The 21806-nt window shown below is 40.4% G+C and overlaps 1 protein-coding gene across 3 annotated transcripts in view; it reads right to left on the bottom strand.

Moving 5' to 3' along the window:
• Window positions 1-7340: 7340 nt before the first annotated feature.
• The window catches only part of TRIO (trio Rho guanine nucleotide exchange factor), a 256340-nt gene continuing 241874 nt past the window's right edge, over window positions 7341-21806 (bottom strand). For all 3 annotated transcript variants that reach the window (XM_082046521.1, XM_082046523.1, XM_082046522.1), the window contains 9 exons: window positions 20553-20800; window positions 19544-19682; window positions 19167-19194; window positions 18114-18276; window positions 14381-14502; window positions 13115-13193; window positions 12227-12427; window positions 11434-11572; window positions 7341-9925 (listed from right to left, as the gene is read on the bottom strand). In XM_082046521.1, coding sequence (XP_081902647.1) covers window positions 9383-9925; window positions 11434-11572; window positions 12227-12427; window positions 13115-13193; window positions 14381-14502; window positions 18114-18276; window positions 19167-19194; window positions 19544-19682; window positions 20553-20800 — 1662 coding nt within the window. In that variant the 3' untranslated portion in view covers window positions 7341-9382. The remainder of the gene's footprint in view (window positions 9926-11433; window positions 11573-12226; window positions 12428-13114; window positions 13194-14380; window positions 14503-18113; window positions 18277-19166; window positions 19195-19543; window positions 19683-20552; window positions 20801-21806) is intronic.

Raw genomic sequence — 21806 nt, 5'->3', positions numbered from 1 at the left:
CATGTATCAAATATATATATACTAGATCCATACTTCATCAAATAGAGAATATCATGTTTCCATTTTAAAGAGTAACAGGCTATTAAGCAGGTGGAGGTCTTGAAAAGGAAATGAACAGCTAATCAATAAGTAAAAAAACAGACCCACTTAGAAAAATTAGTACACGATCCAAAAAGACAACTAAAGACTAGACTCACTTTAGACTTGAGAACCATTCAACACCCAAGCTGTGAGATGCAGTACAACAGAATGCTTTACGTTCTTTGCATCTAGGTCTGAAAAGTGAGGTAAGATCCCCAGTTGTCATCTACAACCAGTAACCAGGGTAGAAGCAGCAATCATCACCTTATTTACACCCTACCTTACTTTGTGAAAGATCCTTGGAAGAAATGATTTTAGGCTTCCATCAAACTACAAGAGCAGTGAGTCATTTTGACATTCTGGCACTTTTCAGTGGTGATCACGTTACCCTCATGATACCCCATCCTAAATGCCTCCCATTAATACTTCATGATATATCATGACATTCTTTTTCCACCAGTGTGAACCAGCCAAGGCTGTCCACTAGCATCTAAAGCTCCCAACAGCAGCAACAAAACCCGAACAAACCAGTGGATGCATTAACTCCTGTAACAAGGACTAGCACAGATTCCCAGCTTTGAGTTTTCCTGGCAAGCAAAGAGTTGAGAACCCTCCATCACCAAAGAAGGAAATACTCTCTCACCATCAGTCTTGAGATGGCAAATTAAATGACATCATTCTGCAAATAGTGGATCTTGGCATCGCTGAAGGGAAAGTCTGAGAGCTTGAAGAACCATCCATCTCCAGGGATCACATGGCCTTCAACAACACACAGTCAAGATGTGTAAAAACAGGCAAGATATGTGATGTAAATTGCTACTCAACCAGAAGTGATTAGGCAGATTCCCAATGGTACAACAGGGCAAACCTCCAGCTGCTGCCGCATCTTCCTCAGTATTTGGGAGTAACCATTGGGATATTAAGCCCTCACAGAGACTGAATAAACGGTGTGCTCAGTGAATTCCTGGTACTGATGACTGCCAGGTGAATCTTCAGGAAGCTTATTGTGAAATTCCTCCAGGCAATCTTTGGAGATATTCCTAATCCCTGAGTTCATTGCAGAAACAAGCCTCCTGCTTGAGACCCAAGTAAATCCTTTTGTTGTAGCACGGGTGCTAGCCTCACTAAAATCAGTGTGTGAAATTTAATTTGGAGGTGAAGAATTTCAGCTTAATCAAGTCCACGGCAGGTTACAATTTCCTCCCCCAGGATGAGAGGAAATTAGTTTGATGGCTCCAGGAGCTGGCAAGAAAATTCCTGCAGAAAGAGCCATTGAAAAAGTCAGGGCAGCTAGGCTGACTATCTGAGTAGTAAAATGAAGACCAGCAGTAGTTGGCTTCCATTTGTTTAATATAAGAGATAACCATGCTCAGTTCCATCAGAACAATCTCTCCCTAAGACAATCATAATTCCCCAGCTTCATCTGGAAAATAAAACAGCTGAGAAAATTCAACCAGAGAAAATAAATGTTCGTGGGGGATGTGCTGAAAGGAGGATCCAAACTTCCATGTATGATCATGGGCTCTAAACTGACTATTGCCGCTCAGCTTGGGAACACAGTCTCAGGATTTAATACTCTAAGTATCAGCTCAAAAGCAGTATCAAAGCAAGGTGAACACTTGGAATTTTTAGAGAAGCAATAGGTAACAAAGCGCCGTTTTGCAGCTGTGTAGCTCATGATGCACCTGTGTCATGAACATTGTGTGAGCTTTGCCCCCTACCATTACAGAAAATATACAGCCTGGAACTAGGAAAGGCTCAGAGAAAGGCAATTAAGATGATAAATAGCTTCCCCATGAGGAATAAATAGACCAGAACTCTTTAGCTTGGTAAACAGATGGCCCAATGAAAAGTAAGGTAGAAGACTGTAAAAGCAAAGGTAGCACACAAACGCTGGGGAGATTAACTGCTGATTTCCAAAACAAAGCTTCAGACACCTCCAAGGAAGATGTCAGTAGATTCTTCCTACAGGATGGAGTTCAGCTGCATAAACCCATTGCTACACAAAGTTATGGATATCAATGGTTTACTCCCATTCTAGAACAATAATTAGGTATTAAGTAATCATCAATGGATGTTTCTTCCATGAGGCACTAAGCCATCATTTTGTCAGGAAGCATTTAGTATCACAGAGGAGAACACACTGGAGTGGTATTGGATAGAATTTCTTTGGGGAGGTCTGGGAATTCAGTTTGCAGAGATCAAAATGTCACTTTGGTGTTAAAGTTTCGTACTTTCTGTAGTTCAATATATTAATCTTCTGTGGATGGAAGACATTTTCCTTCAGAAACTCAGAAAGAGGTGAGAACCAATTACCACAGGCATAATGATAGAATCTGAAGCTTCATCCCCTGCAATTGATAGAATCTCAAGTACCTCATCTATGCATTTCCTCTGAAAAGAGGGATGAAAAGTCCAGCCAGCAATCAAGAGGTAAATGTATGTGTTAAGAAGAAAATTCATTAAAAAAGTAGCTTTCGGGTTACTGCTCTCAACAATTAGACAAAGAAAACATCACAAGTATGATCTTTTTTGAAGGCACCTCAAAGAGTTTGTGTATTAAACCTCAGATGTATTTCTAGCATGGTTCGTTCATCACTTTAACCTACAACTACTTGGAAAAATTGAGGGAGGCTGCTCCAGAGCTGATCCGATCTGCAGTGGAGTGGCAGATCTCGGTGCAGAGGGTTTTTTTCTGAGGCAGGGGAAAGTCAGGGCAGCGCTGGGACCCCGCAGCTCTCACCCGAGTCACTGAGGATATCCAGGCATTACCAGGTCAACAGTGACCAGACCTATAAACAGCTGCCTGGGGAGCAGTAGTGATACAGGCTGGGGGATGAAGGGATTGAGAGCAGCCCGGCAGAGAAGGACTTGGGGGTGCCGGGGGATGAGAGATTGGACATGAGCCGGCAATGTGCACTTGCAGCCCAGAGGCCAATTGTGTCTTGGGCTGCATCAAAAGGAGTGTGGCCAGCAGGTCAAGGAAGGTGATTCTGTCCCTCTGCTCTGCTCAGACCCCACCTGGAATCCTGTGTCCAGCTCTGGAGGCCTCAGTACAGGAAAGACATGGACCTGTTGGAGAGGGGCCAGAGAAGGTCACAAAAATGATCAGGGGGCTGGAACAGCTCTGCTGTGAGGACAGGCTGAGAGAGTTGGGGTTGTTCAGCCTGGAGAAGAGAAGGCTTCAGATAGACCTTATTGTGGCCCAGGTTGCCCGTAGAGGTGGTAGATGCCCCATCCCTGGAGACATTCCAGGCCAGGCTGGACGGGTTCTGAGCAACCTGATCTAGTTGAAGATGTCCCTGCTCATTGCAGGGGGCTGGACTAGATGACCTTTGAAGGTCCCTTCCAACACAAACTATTCTATGATTCTATGAGATCAGTCTGCTCTCCTCAGTACCTCCACCTGCCCCTCCACCCCTGTTCCCCTGAAGCTTTTTGATTCGGGCTAAGGAGAATGAATTAGAGGAGATGAGAAGTGTTCCTGTTTTGGGGAGAAAGTGTGACAGCCTTGAAGTGCCCACCCCTCACCACTTCCTTTGCCAAACAAAGGACTCTAATGGTATATGATATGCCATAAGCAGCTGAACAGCTGTTTTTTTCAACATTGGACAGGAAAAGAGAGGTGGCTGTAAAGGCATACGCTCTGTATTTTCCCCTCAAGGTCTTTGACAAAGACATAAATTTTTGAGATAAAGACAATTGACAATGTTGAAGTCTATCAAGGTCTCCTGATTAATTGGGATCACCAAGACAGGTCATCTACCAGGCAATCAACCACTATGAGAAATGACAAACCGCCAGCTACCTCTAATGGACAAAACAACTCACTTCTGGTCAGCACTGTGACCATTCTGCTAATTTTTCAACCACCAACTCGTTTCTGGAACAATCTTCTTAACTAGCGTGAAGAGCGAGCAGAGGGAGGAGACAAACCTCCCTCTGCTATCTCACATGAAAATGGACTGGGTTATAAAACTTCCTCACTTGGGACGCTTTTCAGTTTTTGTGTGTGTGTGCGCTGTGCAGCATTAACGAAGTTTTGCACCCACCACCAAGACATCTACAGAGAACAATGGATTGGTGAGATCTTACTTTTTTTTTTCTGATATCTTAACCTATCTCTCTCCTTTTCCTCTGCCTCTCTTTCTAACTTTATTCTGGGCACATAAGAGTAATACCTTGCAAGTTTCGTTATTAAAGTCTTGCTAAGTTTTTATGATATAATTAGAAACTTTTGCCAAGCCACAATTCGCTGTAATCTCTCTGAGTGACCTCTAGTCAATTTGTGATTTAATTGAACCTCTCGGGTGATTGCCATCACTTTGTGTTACCATGCAGAGTATTCCAAAAGTGAACCTCGCCCCAGCTGAGTTGGGGCAAGACAGAAAGACATGAGAGAACTATATTCTCCTGTTCCTACACATCAGGCTCTTGGTCCCTGTGGCAGGTCAGCAGAATGGGAGATGTCATTCTTTTGTTGATGCTCGCTGGCATGGCATAGCACAGAGGACCAGTGAGTTTGTTTACTTGGGAAATGCAGAGATGGCTGCCAGGCATGTGAAGCCTGAGGTGCTGGGTATGTATCTTTGCTTGCGAGAAAGGAGAGAGAATAGTGGGCATCAGCTCCTTCGCAGTGGTGGGAGATCATCATGCTTTTCTTGCATTATGGTGCATGCAGAAGAAGCCTTTTGTCTTGATGGCTTGGGCAGATGTGAATGTGCAAAAAATACTGGGTGTTCAACCTTTACAGATGCAAAACCTTTCTGTTACTCTTTAATATAACTTCCATCAAAATTTAATTTCAGAAAAAAATTCAGAAGTTATTTGTCTGAGGGATAAAGCAGTGGTTTTGACAAAAATGCCACAATAACTGGTATACACAAACACAGAAACTCAGTCTTACCTGGTTCTACCTACCTCTACATGCAGCTGAATCCCTATAGCAGAGGAATTAGTAACAGAGCCACACTGAGTCTACACACACATGGAGAGGTTATATAAAGCTTAGCTCAACTTCTGGGCTGGAGCAGACATGGTAACACTCCCTGCACTGATCCCTAGCACACAAATACACTGCTGTTTGCAGCAAAGATCAGCTGCCCAAGAACCTCACTAAATACCAGCTATTCATAGATTTCATTACTCACAGCAACTGGTTAAGTATATTTCCGCCTTCCTTTCTCTTAAGATTTTGGGAACCATGGGGCTTAACATCAAGTTAGCCATTGGTTTTCCTTTTGGTTACATTAATTCCCTCACTCATCAGCACCTCTTTTTGATGGAGGCCTACAATGACTCCCTCAGCTGGGGGGTTTTAATGTTTCCTGACAATATCAAGCAGTATGTTACACACAAAGAACATCCCATTTTCAGGCATCTTCTTCTACCAATCAGGTTTGCACAGGTACTGAAATACTTTCAGGAAGCCAGATGCTTTTTCTGTGTCATTCTGGAGGATCCCTGTTGCACCCTGGTCTGAACATGCTTTTGGATTTGGAGAAAGAAAAAAACTTATTTTTTTTTCTTCTATTCATCAACACATTAATAGTCCCATCTGAGAATAAAGATGACTTAGAGTTAAGTTACATCAATACTCACACAAGAGAGAACCAGGCTTTCCTATCCTACTCCTCATGAGCACAGGTAGGTACATTGTAGGCCTCTGCCCATTAGGAAGACAATGTAGGTTGCTTCCCTGACCAGGGCAATATTACCTAGTGAGGCTTTCTGCTTAGCAGTTGCACAGTAGTTTTCAAGTTAAACTGCGTTCATCAAATGGGCAATGGAGAACTCCTGCTTTGCCAAACCCCACTTGAAAAGTATTGACACATGCACTGATGTTGAAGTCTGGCAACCTCTTCTTCCTAAACTATCACTAAGTGATTAGGGTGTGTTATCAAAAAGAAACATTTAGACACATTCTTGTCTTGAACCTTCCTGGCTATTTCCCCCTCTTTCAGCTGTGATATTAACTGCCATTCACATATCAGAAACCTCTTACCAGCTGCTTTCATGCTTTGGGTTTCCACTCTCTCTCAGCCCTCAGTGCTGGTTTGTTGTGTGCAGGACAGTCAAGGGGAACTGTGCACGACTGAGTCCAAGTGGCATTTGCAGCCCCAACTAGACAATTTAGCAAAACAAAAGGACCTTACATGTACATTATATCTTCAAAGCATTTGAAGAGAGATCCAAGTTGAGGAGCCAATCATTCAAGGTCTCTCCAGTTGGAAGCTCTTGCACTGAATAGCAGGTTTTAGTGCAAAACTCCAGTTTCTTAAAAGATACGAGTTTTTCCAAGTAACAGGGCTCACAAAGAGGGCCAGAAGCAGTGTGCTCTTGTTCACATATGAGCAGAAGAACATATTTCTGCCACTTAAAACACCTACAAGAGTGTTATTCCTCTGTATAGCATTTGGGTAACTTCTCCCCAAGTTGACTGTATCTTCAGTCAAGATAAAGTATCTGAGAGCTCAAGCATACAAAGTCTTCCATGGAGCATGTTGCCATCTGTTTCCCTGTTATGGGAAAAGCTTCCAGTGGCTCATCCTTGGCAGTACATCCTACCTGAATATTCTCCATCTAAATGCAAAAAGTCTCTCTCAGCTGTTTCTTTCAGTAGTAAATAGTGAATAAAGGGACCGTTTCATCAACTTGACAGGTAATAGCAGAAAAAAGAGCAGAAAAAAAATAATGTACACAATACAGTAACAAGCATCAACACTCTGTATTGTCCCCTGACCTTTCACTTCATTTTGAATTGCAAATGGGTTAATGATAGCAGAAAAGGGAGAGAGATGAATGCACACAACGAAAAACCTTTCTGCTTCATCCCTTTTAGGATGGAAGCGAGTTTAGCTGCAAAACCCAAGTCTTTATGGTTGAAAGTAACTTTTCTTCATAATGAATCTGGAATGTCTAAAAGACGTGAGAAATCTGTTCCCCAGTTCAATATTAAACTGAAACATGACCTTTCAGTCTTTAACTAGGAATATCTGCTAGAAAAATCTGCTGGTCGAAATTTACTAGCTAATAAAGACTATAATGAATGTTCAGAGTTAGAGTTATGCATGTTTTACATAAAAACAATCATGACACTACAAGGCAAATATTAATTTGTAAGGCATGAAAGAAAGATACATCATTGCAATTTAAAATGAATTTTATGGCAATAAAATAAGGTACTTTTTTCCTTTTAAATACAGAGCCCAATTAAAATATAACCAAACCTAAACCTTCAGACTCCTTAAAGCAAGAGATCAGACAAATATGTCAAATATGTTTAATTTTTTTCAAAATAACTGATGGCAAAATAAAATATTTACATCACATCATACTGTGTAAACATGTAATGTCACTGTACAAAGAAATATACATGCAAAATAAAGCAAAAGTTTAACTAAAACAATAAAGGAAAATAATACACAAACATAATGATGAGGTTGGTACGAATACACATCCAGTTTTGAAGTCAATTTTTTCTTTTAAAAAGTTTCTGTACAACTTTACAAAAAAAAAAAAGAAAAAAGAAAAAACAAACAAAAAAAAACCCCAAACAAACAAACAAAACCCACAAAACCCTCCAAAACAACCCCAAACAAAAAAGGAATAAATAGAATACAGTGGAAGCTGCAAAGCTCAAAGCTAACCCAAGCTAGGTTATGGCTTATGACCCATATATCTAACTATTGTGGGATGTTGGCTTGGCTTCTTAAAACATGGCATTTCACACCAACACAGATGACAACACACCCATATGAACTCGGTGATGCACAGAAAACCATCTCTGCCTTTTAAAACAGTTCATGTTAATATTACTTGAACCTTAAAAAGTTACTAAGACAATTCCATTACCTGTCAGATTCTCCTTATCTGACCACTACTTTCTGAAGGTATTCTTCACCAAAGAGCACAAAATTCATTTGTTCATTTCACAGAAAGAAGTAAACACAGACTTGAAAATTCTAAAAAGTAGTAAGCGTTCAGACTGATTTTGGGAAAGTCACACTTTGGCATTTTGAATATAATAATAAATTTTAAAAAGTGTTACCCTACTTCTTAACCAGTTGGACATTTCGGATACGAATCTCTCTTTTTTCTCCTTTTTTTGCACAATACTTAAAACTGACTAGTCTTGACTAAATTCTATGCTAACCCCCATCTTAAACTAATAATGACAGTGTGGTACAGCACACCCACCCCTGCCCACCCAGAAACCCCAAACACACAAACAAACCCATAAAGCTCGCCGTACTAAGTATGTGCTTTTTCTATATATTTATTACAGTTAACAACAGAGGTCCTCATAAATAGTTGCATAAAATGTTAAAGCCACAACATTGCACATGATATGAAAGAAAACAAAATCCCAAATGAGTGCATTTACAGTATTTCATCCTGCTGTATACTGTGTGACAACTGGGTCGGCAAGCTGGGCCCCAACCCCAAGTCCTTTTCTGTGGGGACAGTGAGTACTGACCCAAACCGAAGACCCGCACAGTGGTATACCACCATTTAGGAAGGAGGGGGGAAAAAGGATAAGGGGAGGAGGGTGGAAAAAAAATTACAGACCGAAGGCAGGTAACAGTCTATATACAAGTAAGGCCTACATTTTATCAGAGCAAAACGATTCATTCTATTTGTATGCAAAAACTTTGAGGTTGGATGCACTTAAAAGCAGAGTCTGATCTCAGTGCACTGCTACGTGAGATACATACAGGCGAGGCAACTGGAAAGCTCTGGGACTGAGTGAAAACCAGATGTTATAAATGGAGGCCATATCAACGGGCAGCCATTTTGGTGAGTCTTCTCCAGGCATGATTTTTTTATTTTTTTATTTTTTTAAACACCAGTGCTTTGAACATAGGGATTTCTTCCTTGGATAAATCTTGAAAATGGTAGTTAAGTTCACTTGCAAAATTCAACTCTGGTTTATTAAAAAAACTATTTTTTTTGCAGAAACCTGAATAAAATACTGTTACTGTATCGCTCGCGACTGCTTTTTTTCAGAGTACAGTGCTATCGTCCTCCACCCCCGTGAAGTCTGCATTGCCGGTCCCCCGTGCCGCCCCGCGTGGGTCCCGCTGCAATGCGTTTGCACACAAACATTCGCTAGCAGCCGGCTGGCTCGGGGTTTGCTTTCCTCAAAATTCAAGTCAACAGCTGATTGGCAGGAGGAGTCTATCTCCAGTGTGATTGATTGGCAGGAGGACTCTATCTCCAGTCTGACTGATTGGCAGGAGGAGTCCATCTCCAGTCTGATTGGCAGGTGAAAGAGAATGAGAGAGAACTTCAAGCAAGGTCAAACTCTTGGCAAGAGCCTGCTCTGTAAGAAGTTTTTAATGCTACGGATGGGTCGAACATCATTCTGGTGTTTTCGCCGCTCAATGAACGAAGTCAGTCTGGATATGTCAATGCTGTCAGCACTTTTGCTATTCCCCAGCTGCAGCCATTGCTCCTGGAGGGCCAGTGCAGCCGAGGGACGCTTCGCTGGGTCATCCTGAAGTAGGAAGCATACAAAATCTTTGGCCTTCTGGCTAACTCCTTTGAAGTAGTCATCTGGGAAACTAAAGTCTAAGCGGCAAATATTCAGGCAAGTTTCCTCTACGCTTTCATCCAGGAAAGGAGAGACGCCACTAAGAAGGACATACGTGAGCACTCCGATGCTCCAAACATCTGAAGTGAGGGAAACAGGATTTCCAAGAATAATTTCAGGAGCTGCAAACTCTGGGTTTCCAAGTAACTGGTGGATATAATACGTGGTATTGAGCTGGACTGCATCTCCAAAGTCAGCCAGTTTTATTGTTGGCTTAGCGGAACTCTGGTCCACCAAAATATTTTCAGGCTGGAAAATATAAAAGTGAAAGTTAAAATGTCTTTTTTAAAAAACAACAACAACAACAACCTCAGCTTAACACATATTTACTGCTCCAACATTACTGTTTCCCAGCCAGTGCTGCCAGCTCATGAACATAACAAACAGCTACAAGCTATGAGGTTTAGATGGAAGGCCAGCTCTGCAGAGCTCCTAGGCTCTACCTACACGTCCTACCAAGGCTTCCCCTAGACAAGCCCACAGGCAATTTCTTGGAGCTACAGTGTGCAATGAATGCATTTCAGCTGCTGGCATCATGACTTTTGCAGGAGATACAGTTCTGCCAGGTAATACTGCAGATGTTCACAATAAAAGCTGTACAAAGGTTCACAGGAACTTAAGCTTAAAGAACAGCAATTACAAATAATGGGTAAAATAAAGCAACTGCTCTATTTGCTTTAAGACAGAGAGACAAAATGCTTGCATTTAAAGATTGGAAGACCTTGTCAGAATTTTTGTGATGCTTTCAACAGAATTCAGCTTTACTTGGTGATTCTTTAACAGAACACAGCTGTGCAGATGGAAGAAAAGGACTTATGAGACTATGACAGAAGCAGATCCTGTTGGATGCACATTGCTTCAACAGAATTGCCCCACGATTGGCGAGATGAAAGTGGAATTATTTTTACAGTTTTATTTCTGAAGCTACTGCTGCTGTGGCTGTGATCTTAGGAAAATATGAGTGACTTACCTACAACTAGTTTTTTTAAGACTAGAAAAAGTACTGGTGAACTCCATATAGCAGCAGAAAACTTTAAATGATACACAGCCCAGACTGGTTCTGCTTGGAAAACAGAAGTATGTGGAGGAAAGATGCCAGCTTTTTTTGCTTTTTCTGACCGTGACCCTTTTGGCTAAAGCAATCCTGCCTAAAGAGATGACATTTCAATGCTAAAATTCCTTATTATCCAAATGCAGGTGGAAAAGAAGAGTATAAAGATTAAGTTTGTAATGAATATTCACCATAAGACTTTCTTATATAGTTTTCCCTACCAGAATGAATCAAATCTTTGTGCCTCAAGTAAAACTCACAGGGTAGAACAGAAGACCAACAGGTACCATTCACACAGATACCAGAACCCTCAAAGTGCAATACTGAGAAACAGATTTGCAGGAACAGAGGAAAAGCAATCTCTTTCACAACAAACTCTGTGTTTCCTGAGAAAGAAATAGATTTCTGCTGCAAGTTCCCCTGAAAATAAATAAATAAATAAATAATAATAAAACAAAACTGTACCTATTAGTAATTATTTCCAGCAAAAAGGAACACACACAGCCAGAAAGCTTTCAGGAGGAAGCACAGGGAATTCAAAGTTTCTGCTTTGTTGGCTATGAGTAACCTGAAGTATTTGGGGATGGAACCTCAACCCCATACCCTTCTTTGTGCAGTCTCCAAGCAATTCATAGTTCTATGCTCTGATCTGCCAGTTTTCTAGAAGAGGGAGGGTTTTATGCTTGGAATCCCATTCACTCCTCACCTTTAGGTCCAAATGTGCTATTCTGCAGTTGTGAAGATACTGCACAGCTTCCAGAATCTCTCCCAGGTAGAGTCTGATCTTCCCTTCTGTGAGGTTTCCCCATCGTACGACATAGTCTAGAAGGCGACCCTGGTCAGCCCTATTGGAATTACAAAGGTTATATTTGGTTTTAATTCAGATATCAGAACTGAAAGGAAAATAAACATTTTGAAAGTTTTATTAAAAATGCTTAAGGCAAGCGTCCCTTAAAAACTACAACAGCAACAAGAAATCACTGTTTCAGTTGTCTGGCTTGGTCATCTGTGAAAATGTTCCACGTTACTAACAGCTGACTTGCACCTACAATTCTGAAGTGGGAACACAGGGTGAAGGCAGAGAAGGAAAGGAATAAATACTATACTTTTAGCCAGACTTGAAAGACTAGATATGTCTGGCCATAGACTACAGGAATAACCATAGCCTGCAGCACCTACCAGATAGAGGATTAGTGTATGAAGAGGAGATTTGGTATCAAGCTACCATATCACAACATTCCCAACTCACTTGTATAATTGCTTGATATAAAATGATTTCTGGACCTTCAGACTAAGATAAATCACCTACACAGCAGTTTAATATATGAAATTATTTCCTTCTGAGTAAATTATTAAACTCAATGTTTTAATAACAACATTATTTAGGTGTCTTCAGACTTCTGTGTAACCTTGAAGTTCCTTATTCATAAAACACTACAAAAGCCCCAGAAAGTCAGCTGCACAGATTGTATTTACAGATAACACTATGGTCTACACACATTTCTAACACTAGTATGTAGTTGGTGGAGGTCTCAAAGGTATCGAGAAGGCCAATGAGCTGGGGATGCTGAAGATTCTGCATGACTCCAAGTTCATGGGTAACCTGGTCTCGCTTCATCAACTTCTTATTCACAAACTTAGTGGCTACGGCTCGCTTGGTTCCCTTCTGATCACACTTCTTAACGACAGAAAATCTGCCCCTGGGATACAATATTGAAAGGAAATAATTAACCAAGAGATACAATAAGGACATGCTTTTAACTTGAAAGAAATCCTGAGAGAGATCTAATTTTAGATCTCTAATAAGATACACTTACAGAGCAGTTTCTGGACATAAACAAGAGTTTTAAGTACATGCATCTTCTACAAAACGTTTCTATATAAATAATGAGCTCCTGATAGAGACCTGTTTTAGCATATTTGCAGACAACTCCTATCACAGTAGCATCCAGCTTTTAAAGGTCATAATTCAGTTGGAGAAATGAATACTCTATGTGACTTATTTTGCATTTTGCTCATTTTCATACCTTTTTGTCTGTAATTTTCATACCCTAAATAAAAAGTTCTAGGAGAGATTCACTACAGAAGCAGTGTCACTCACTGTAAGGCATACTTAAAAAAATTAAAAGACTGTGTGGCCTTCCAAAGTATTTGAAAACCACGCATCCATTAAGCTATGACACCACTTCAGCCTAAATATGTTCTGTTCACTCAGTGCCATCTAGTGCTGGTAAGATTTTTAACTTCCTCATTTCTATTTAATCTAAAGTAATTCTGGCCTTTTAGGCTCATAGGATAAGCATTTTTTTCAAAGAGAATTTCATTTTTTGAACGAGAAGTTCATATTTTGACACAAACAACTTTGGAGAGGAGCACACAGAACACACCTGCCAAGCTCAGCCACTTCACTGTAGAGGGAATCAAAGTTGTCCTTCCAGATTACCATGATCCCATCACTTCCAGGACCTACCAAAAAAAAAAAAAAAGGGATAGGATGGCCAACAGTTAATATTGTCAGAACTAAATTGTTGTCATTATAACCAATGGATTGTTTCAGATGTTTGCAAAAGGAGAAATATTTGGACTTCATCTTCAGTTTGGAAATAGATTTCTGGAAGAATTTGCCTCAGATTGGCCATTATCTTTTGCTTCAAGTAGAGTGTGTGCATCTTATAAAACAAATTAAAAAAAAAAAAAAAAAGAAGAAATAACATATTTTGGAGAGCTTGGGACAAGTATATAAGTCCCCATATCTGCTGGGACAGATGTACAAAGACAGAATGCAGCACTTCACATCTTATTTTCTTTTATGTGAGTCAATTTGAGACAGAGACATTCCACCTGAAATCTATTAATTCTCACCAATGGATAAATAGATGGGCCTCTCAATAGATTAAAACACCCAGATAACACCAGTTGTTATAAACAGCACATAAGAAACTCTGCTATCCTGTTGTCTCACTGTGTTTTCCTTGTTTCTAAAAGTACAGGATCCAGACCACTTAAGAATAACAATGTACAAACACACACTGAAATGTATCACTGTGCCAAACACATCAAGTAAAATTTTTTTCCTTTTCCTTTGCTGTCTGCCTCCAGAACACAGGCATTTTTTACCTTTGCAGATTTCCTTTTAATTCTCTCACAAACATTCCAGTTGCCTCACTTCAGGTACTGAAATAATGTAAGTGTAAATCCATGACGCAAAGACAATAAATAGTTATATGTTCTCGAACGCTGGCTTTACAATTCAAGCAAAGGAACATATTAAAATACACAGCAATGCTACTCTTTTCTTATCTGTGCACTTTAGAAATTATGTGTGTTGGTACAGTAACTTTCATTGAGACTACACTAAGAATGCAGATGATAAAATGATTTTATAATAGTATGTTTGAACCAGTATTGACAGACAAGGTAAATGAACGTTGATAGTACGATGTAGGCATCTTGTCTGTATGAACCTCTCATTAATTGCATCCTAGAAGTGCATCTATTCCCACTGAAACAAGTAATATATGACAGGTGAAAAGGTTTGTTATAACACTCCTTCAAGAGAGAGATGCTCAAGAGCTGGGATTTTCTTTGTCCTGTACTACGGGTACCAGACACTTTGAATGTAATTAGATAAAAACGCAAAGAGACAAACCTACCTAAAACTCGTAGACTGGCGGAAGATGAAACCGAACCCATATCGTTTGCAGCTATACACGTATAGATACCATCGTCTTCTGCAGTGACTCCAATAATCTTCAGTGAAGCCTCTCCTAAGTCACTGGGAAACGCAATGGCATCCATTAACTTTATATTCATTTTACAGACCTTAAGTTATAGAAATCAGACAAAGTTTGATTGATACTGTGAATATTTCTTATTCTCCAGACTCCATCTCTTTCTCTGAACAAACACTACTAACCCTGTCCATGCCATTTCAGAGATGTCTATCAGAATTTGAGCACTTTGGGCCCATCAAGTATTTCGGAATGTCCTACAGAGTATTAGAAAACAATCCTCACTGACACTCTGTCCTAGGCTCCACTGTGTTTGAAAAATCAAATGCTCCTCCTGTTTCTTCCTGCTTCCTCTACTTCCTTCAAATTATGCGAAGCTGTATCAAGACAACCATCCATCATAGCTCTTTCTGGACCATTAGTTTCCATCCCTGACTTCCAGCATACAGAAGCTGATCTAACATTTGTACTTTCAGAGCATTCATCCCTTGTGAGAGTGGGCTCCACCTTCAATAGAAAAGGCACACCTCACCACAACTTTGGAGACCTCAGAATCTGGTAGAATACTAAAAGACACTTATGTTGTCCCTCTGTATCAGAGCAGAGACAGCAATAGCTATGTAAGACCACAGGAGAAAGATTCTGCAGACTCTTCCTTAATCTTTCTCATCGCTCAACCACCCTTTTTGTTAGATAGTTTATCTTTAAATATCTACTTAACTGCTTCTCTGTGCAATTCACGTCTAACACTTTTTTGACCATCTGCCATGGACAGGAACAGCAAACAATTCTATTTGCAGAAGTATCTTAGAAACATAAACACTTGGCAAGTCCTCCCTACACTTTTCACCTTTGGGCTCAAAATAACCCTAACATAGTGTTATTCTTTCACTACGGGGCATATTTTCAAGATTTTCTATAATTCTTAGTGCTTTCCTTTGGATTATCCTAGTTACTGCAAGTTATTTGACTGAAGCAAAACCTATTTGTCACAATTTTTACTACGTAACTGAATTTCAGGGAAAAAACAAAAGTTTTAGGAACATAGGAAGATGAGCCCCTTCCCTCAGCTCAAAGAATGTTTATTATATTTAAATCTGTCAGTCACAGCCAACATGATTTACTGAATATAATTGTGTAACAGTAATGGATCACAGTGAATTACACCTAGTGAATCTAATTAGCTAATCATCAGGTCTCAAGGTGCACAAGTCCATGGGACCTGATGAGATGCATCCGCAGGTCGTCAGGGAACTGGTAGATGAAGTTGCTAAGCCACTATCCATCATATTTGAGAAGTTGTGGCAGTCTGGTGAAGTTCCCACTGACTGGAAAAGGAGAAACATAACCTCCATTTTTAAAAGGGGAAATAAGGAAGACTGAGAGAACTACAGGCCAGTCAGTCTTACCTTTGTGCCTGGCAAGATTATGGAGCAGATCCTCCTGGAAACTAAGCTAAGGCACATGGAAAATAAGGAGGTGATTGGTGACAGCCAACATGGCTTCACCGAGGGCAAATCATGCCTGACAAAGTTGGTGGCCTTCTATGACAGCATTACATCATTGGTGGATAAGGGAAGAGCAACCTGGGCTTCTGCAAAGCATTTGACACCGTTCCTCATGACAGTCTTGTCTCTAATTTGAGAGCCATGGATTCAGCAGATGGACCACTTGGTGGATAAGGAATTGGCTGGCTGGCTGCAATCAAAGAGTTATGGTCAACAGATTGATGTCCAAGCGGAGACCAGAGACAAGTGGTGTTCCTCAGGGATCAGTATTGGGACTGGTGCTCTTCAGCATCTTAGTTGGCAAAATGGAGAGTGGGACTGAGTGCAGCCTCAGCAAATTTGCTGATGACACCAGGCTGTGTGGTATGATTGACACACTGGAGGGAAGGGATGCTATCCAGAGTGATCTTGACAGGTTTGAGAGGTAAGCCTGTGAGAATCTCTTCAAGTTCAACATGGCCAAGTGCAAGGTCCTGCACATGGGTTGTGGCAATCCAAAGCACAAAGACAGGCTGGGTGGTGAATGGATTAAGAGCAGCCCTGAGGGGAAGGACTTGGGGGTGTTGGCTGGACAGGACCCAGCGATGTGCCCTTGCAGCCCAGAAAGCCACCCGTATCCTGGGTTGCATCAAAAGAAGAGTGACCAGTAGGTCAAGGGAGGTGATTTTCCCCCTCTACTCCATTCTCATGAGACTTCTTCAGCCCTGGGGCCTCCAACATAAGGAGGACATGGACCTTTTGGCGTGAGTTCAGAGGAGGGCTGTGAAGATGATCAGAGGGATGGAGCACTTCTCCTTTGAGGACAGGTTGAGAGATTTGGGCTTGCTCAGCTTGGAGAAGAGAAGGCTCCAGGAGACCCTATAGCAGCCTTCCAGTAGCTAAATAGGGCCTACAAGAAAGCTGGAGAGGGACTTTTTACAAGGGCATGTAGCGATAGGACAAGGGGTAATGGCTTTAAACTGGAAAAGGCTAGATTTAGATTAGATATTAGGAAGAAATGCTTCACTTGAGGGTGGTGAGGCACTGGAACAGGCTGCCTAGAGAAGTTGTGGATGCCCCATCCCTGGGAATGTTCAAGATCAGTTGGGGCTTTGAGCAACCTGGTCTAGTGGGAGGTGTCTCTGCCCATGGCAAGGGGGTTGGAACCAGATGATGTTTAAGGACCCTTCCAACCCAAACCATTGTATGATTAATTCTTCCTCATCTCTCACAAACGGTTCTGGATGCAGTGGCAGAGCTGCCACAATGCCTCTGTTTCTCATAAAAAAACCCTATGCACAGTGAAAAAGAAGCAGCAGGAAGTAAAAAAGAACAGTATAACATGCCATCAATTTTGTAGGTAAGTAGGGCTGTATCACACAACCTTTAAGAAGATGACATACTCTTCTATCAATTAGTGAGTAAAGTCTTCCCCCAAAAATCCCTCATTCTAAATTGAGAGCATAATTCATAAATAAGACATTTCTTCATGCTGAAGTTACTAACTAAAGAACATTTTCTGTATTTAAAAAAATGCACCTTTGGGAAAAAAAAAAAAACCACAACACAACTTTTCTAACATGCAATTTCATATTCCAAAATACAGCATTTTCTCTTATTAATCAGGTGTTAGAGTTGCCAGTTAGTCTGTTAAGTTCTATCATAGCAATGCTAAAACTGGACAAAAACGTTAACTTCTGTGCTTCAACAACAAAGACAGTGACATTACCAGAGGAACCAGAGGCTTTTCTTTGCAAAACACTGTAATGTGATCTGCAAGCAGTCATCCGCCTCAAAAATGATAGTATGCTACCAATAGAAATAAGGGATTGGCAGATGGCATGTCACAGCGCTGCATGTCACAACATACTGTTCCAGTTCAAGCACTAGGTCAGTGTGATGGAAACACAACGGCTTCTGCAATAGCTAATCAGATGTACCAGCTGAATTTTCTTTTGTTTTTAAAAATCAACTGAATATCACATATGGGTACCCCAGACATACACAGAAGTTACACAACATTTCCAGAAAATCCCAGCTGTGAAATATTTCTGAGGGTAACCCTACCTTTATGCCTCAAAAGCCAAAAGCTATCCTGCACCAAGGGTGCAAATAGGAAATATAAAAGTGTCAGCAGTTCCTGTTGAGCATCACACAAGTTACTGTACCTGTACAAAATGCTGTGATGGCCATCATTGCTCAGTGTGTTATGATCAGGACCTTTCCAAGTAACTGAAGCCTTGGGGCGACCACAGACTTTACACCTAAGCACGATGGTCTCTCCTGTCTCACATGTTACCTCACTCAATGGTATTATAAACTCTGGTGGAACTGGAAAAAGAAGATTAATGGCATTAGGTCAACTGAAGCTAATCAATTTGATTTTCTGTTTCTTGCACTCTCTCTGTTAGACAAAGGAGTACAGGAACGTACATTTCCAAGGTGTATCTATCCCTTTACCCTTGGAGCGCATCCATAGTTAGGCCACTTGCTGGGGCTCTGCAGATCTAGTGAATTCTTCTCTGCATGAACTTGGACACAACACGACTGCTATGCCATGGTTAACCCTGAAGGCTGCCATGGTGAACAAAACACCCTGTTTATGGCAAACTGAAGAAACCCTACAGTAAAAAGTATTTAAGGATGTGCTCAGCTCTTTTTATTCTAGGTTTGCAAAATGGAACACAAAACACCTCACTCATCCACTGAGGCACTGTAGTGGTTTCCCTTTTCGCATGCAGGTGAAACTAAGAAGTTTGGTTCTCTTTATTAAGATAAAAACCCAGTTTGGCTTTGACCCCAGAGGGTGACTACCTTTGTCCTGATCAGCCTCTGCACTGGACAGGCCCTGACGGTTTCCTAAGGTGCAAGGTTCAAAATGAGACAGGTGGTCTCCAATTCCTGGCCTTGTTATTTTGCAAATTCAGCAAGGCCCAACTTCCATACAGTCTCCACACAAATGCAGTGGAGTGCAAATCCTTCCAAATATGTCATATGATCCTTGTGTTTTATGTTGTTTTGGACTAGTGAACAGAAATGTGTTCCTTGTATCTTAAAAATTAAATACGACATATTTCATTAATTGTCATTTTTAGCCAAAAGCAGCCTATGTATATTTTGACAGAAAACACTAAGTTCCTGATGTAATTCATTTACATAAAGTAAATCATGTTTTAATAAAATTATATTTATTGGGACTTTGAAAAATTAAAGCAACTTACCATCATAAATGTAATTGGGGTTGAGAAGCTGGAAAGGAGAATGTAAAAAATTAGTGTCCTTATAACATTATAAGAACTTAAAGAATGGTAGAAAACAAAGTACAGGGATGGTTCGAAGTTAGCTACACCCACAAAGATCCAAGAAGCACCTGAATATCTGAATTTCTACACCACTCTGCTCTTTCTGCAGTATCCTTATGCTACATCACACTTGCAGGCTCAAAGACTATATCTTCCCATTTTCAGATTTGACAAACGCTGTCCATTAAAACCAGTGTTGCTTCCAATTCCTTCATGTGAAATTCTGGCAGAAATTACTTTTAAAGAAATCTCAAAACAGCTCCTATGGGAAACTACTACATCTTTGTAAAAGTTACCTTTACAGAAACCTTGTTGGCAAGTCCTTCTCGGGATTTGCGGTAACCATTTTCTAGCTTGCCTTCCCTTTTGCCGTCTTTATCTTTTTTCTCAGATTTCTTCCTTAAACGGAGTGCTGTGTGCCAAGACGTTGACTTCCTGAATACAGAATATTAAATTTTGATTAGTTTTTTTCAACTATAGGTTGTGTGTTATACTCTCTAGTTTCAAATGGCATTGGAAAAGTATGTCAAAATGTTATTTCACTCTTTTAAAGTGGACTGAAATTAAATAAGTATTCCATAAGGGGTGCTACCCTTGGGTAAAACTGTAAGCAAGCTAGTAAGATTAGTCTGTGGTTCAGTATTTCTTTAAATCATTCCCAGAATGGTAAACTTTCTATATGACAACGGAAACTGTCAATCAAACAAATCTTTTGCCAAGAAAGGTTGGACCAGATGATCCTTGTGGTCCCTTCTGACCTGGTATTCTATGAAACTGAGCAATGATCAGTATGAAATCCATATAAAATACAGCCTGCAGAAGCTTTACATAAAGCTTTACTGCTAAGAACTTTGGTTAATATATCTCATTGCAGACTTGAGAAAGATCTTCCTAGCACAACCAAACATTTCCAGTAAGTTTGTGGGTCAAAGAAGAGAACTAGGAACTCTGAAATCTCATTTGGCTTGAAAGAAACATTTATGACTATTTTCCTAAACAAAGGTGTCTAGTTTGACAAGTCATTCTATTAAGTAAACCAGTAACTATTGTTACTCTTAAATCAGGTATTATTTCATCACCTATTCCCAGAAGTTTGCACTACTACAGATTTTTAATAAGGATATGTGCTTCTGGGCTCTTTCTTAGGTTTTAAAGTTTGCTAAGGGACTCTGAAGTATTCATTCTGCTTGATGTTAATTTATTTTTCAAAGATCACATCAGCTTTTTGGTTTAAAAGGTTCAAAGCCTTGTCTAAATTGAAATTTTTTCTTCCTTCTTCCCTTCCACACACACCCAGGCACTCACTTGATGGTTCCATCAGGGTTGTCAATGATGACTGCACTGGTATGCCCCAAGACATAGCCGGGAATCCAGCCCTCGGCTGCGGGGCACTGATCAGTGGCGGCTCTGAACACCAAAAACATGTTCTGTTGGTTGCTGGCTAGAATCTGCACGACCTCTCCTTGGTAGACATTTATCTCATCCTCCTTCACTGCCGTGTAATCGTGTGTCACCAGCATGGTGGAGATATTGCTACTGCTGCTACTTTCACTCTGCAAGTGTCAATTGGAAGCACAAAAAGGGGAAGAAAAAAGAATCAAGTTTAAAGTTCATGAAGCAGACAAGCTGTTTTTGGCCTGCTATATTACATCCATTACCTGCATGATCCACATAAGCTGTCGTCAAAGAAGAAAGCTATGACTTCTCTTTCAGAGCTTGTCTATGTCTATTTATCTTGTGCAAATTAGTTTGATCTTTCAATACCTTCACAAACATCTGCTGCAGAAATTCATTCCCATTACTTTTACTCAAGTTTCCTTCCTTTAACTAAGAGTTTATACACAGATCTCAGCTGGTCTTCCTTTCAAACTCAGACACTGAACGTTGCATCTTTATCAGGCAACAAAACTATAGTACAGCACATAAGGCAGTTTTTCATGGTCTAACAGGTGCAGTTCTGAAATCACAACAGGTCAAGACTTCACCTCATAAAGACTGGAAAGTCCACCAATGAAAAACATGTATAGTCTTTCCTAGTATTATTTGTCAGATCTCAGACACCACCTTTCTCCATATAAAACATGACAAGGTAAAAAGAACAAAATAGGCTTTTGACAGCGTCTCTCAAATCCTCAAAGTTGGTCACTGACTGAATGTGTATAATCAGGTTTGGCCCTTTAAACATTTAGGATGGAGTAAATTATTGACATAAGAAACTATTAATTTCTTGGGCAAAACAGGCCCACTGAGCAGAATAATGCTAGAAATCTCTCTCCTAACTGATTAATGACTAAGACAGCTGAGTGTTGTTAGATGTTTTTCACACTCTTTCAACTAGCGTTCATGAGTTTTGTTCATTTCCCCACTGAGCATTTGCAAAAAGCTAATGATGGCTGCTCAGGTATACATTAAAAGTCACGCTACTTTTCAAAACGAAAAGCCTTCACCTGGACATGAATCCACTGGAAATTTTTATTTTTTAAAAGTAAGACTAATTTTGTCCATTTGCATGCATTTCTCATATGAAGTTTAATAAATAGAAGCGTAAAATCTATTATC

Source organism: Streptopelia decaocto (genome assembly GCF_964273445.1).
Source record: "Streptopelia decaocto genome assembly, chromosome: 2".
Taxonomy (NCBI): Eukaryota; Metazoa; Chordata; class Aves; order Columbiformes; family Columbidae; genus Streptopelia; species Streptopelia decaocto.
The sequence above is the reverse complement of the archived record's forward strand: the minus strand, read 5'-3'. Positions and strand labels throughout refer to the sequence as shown.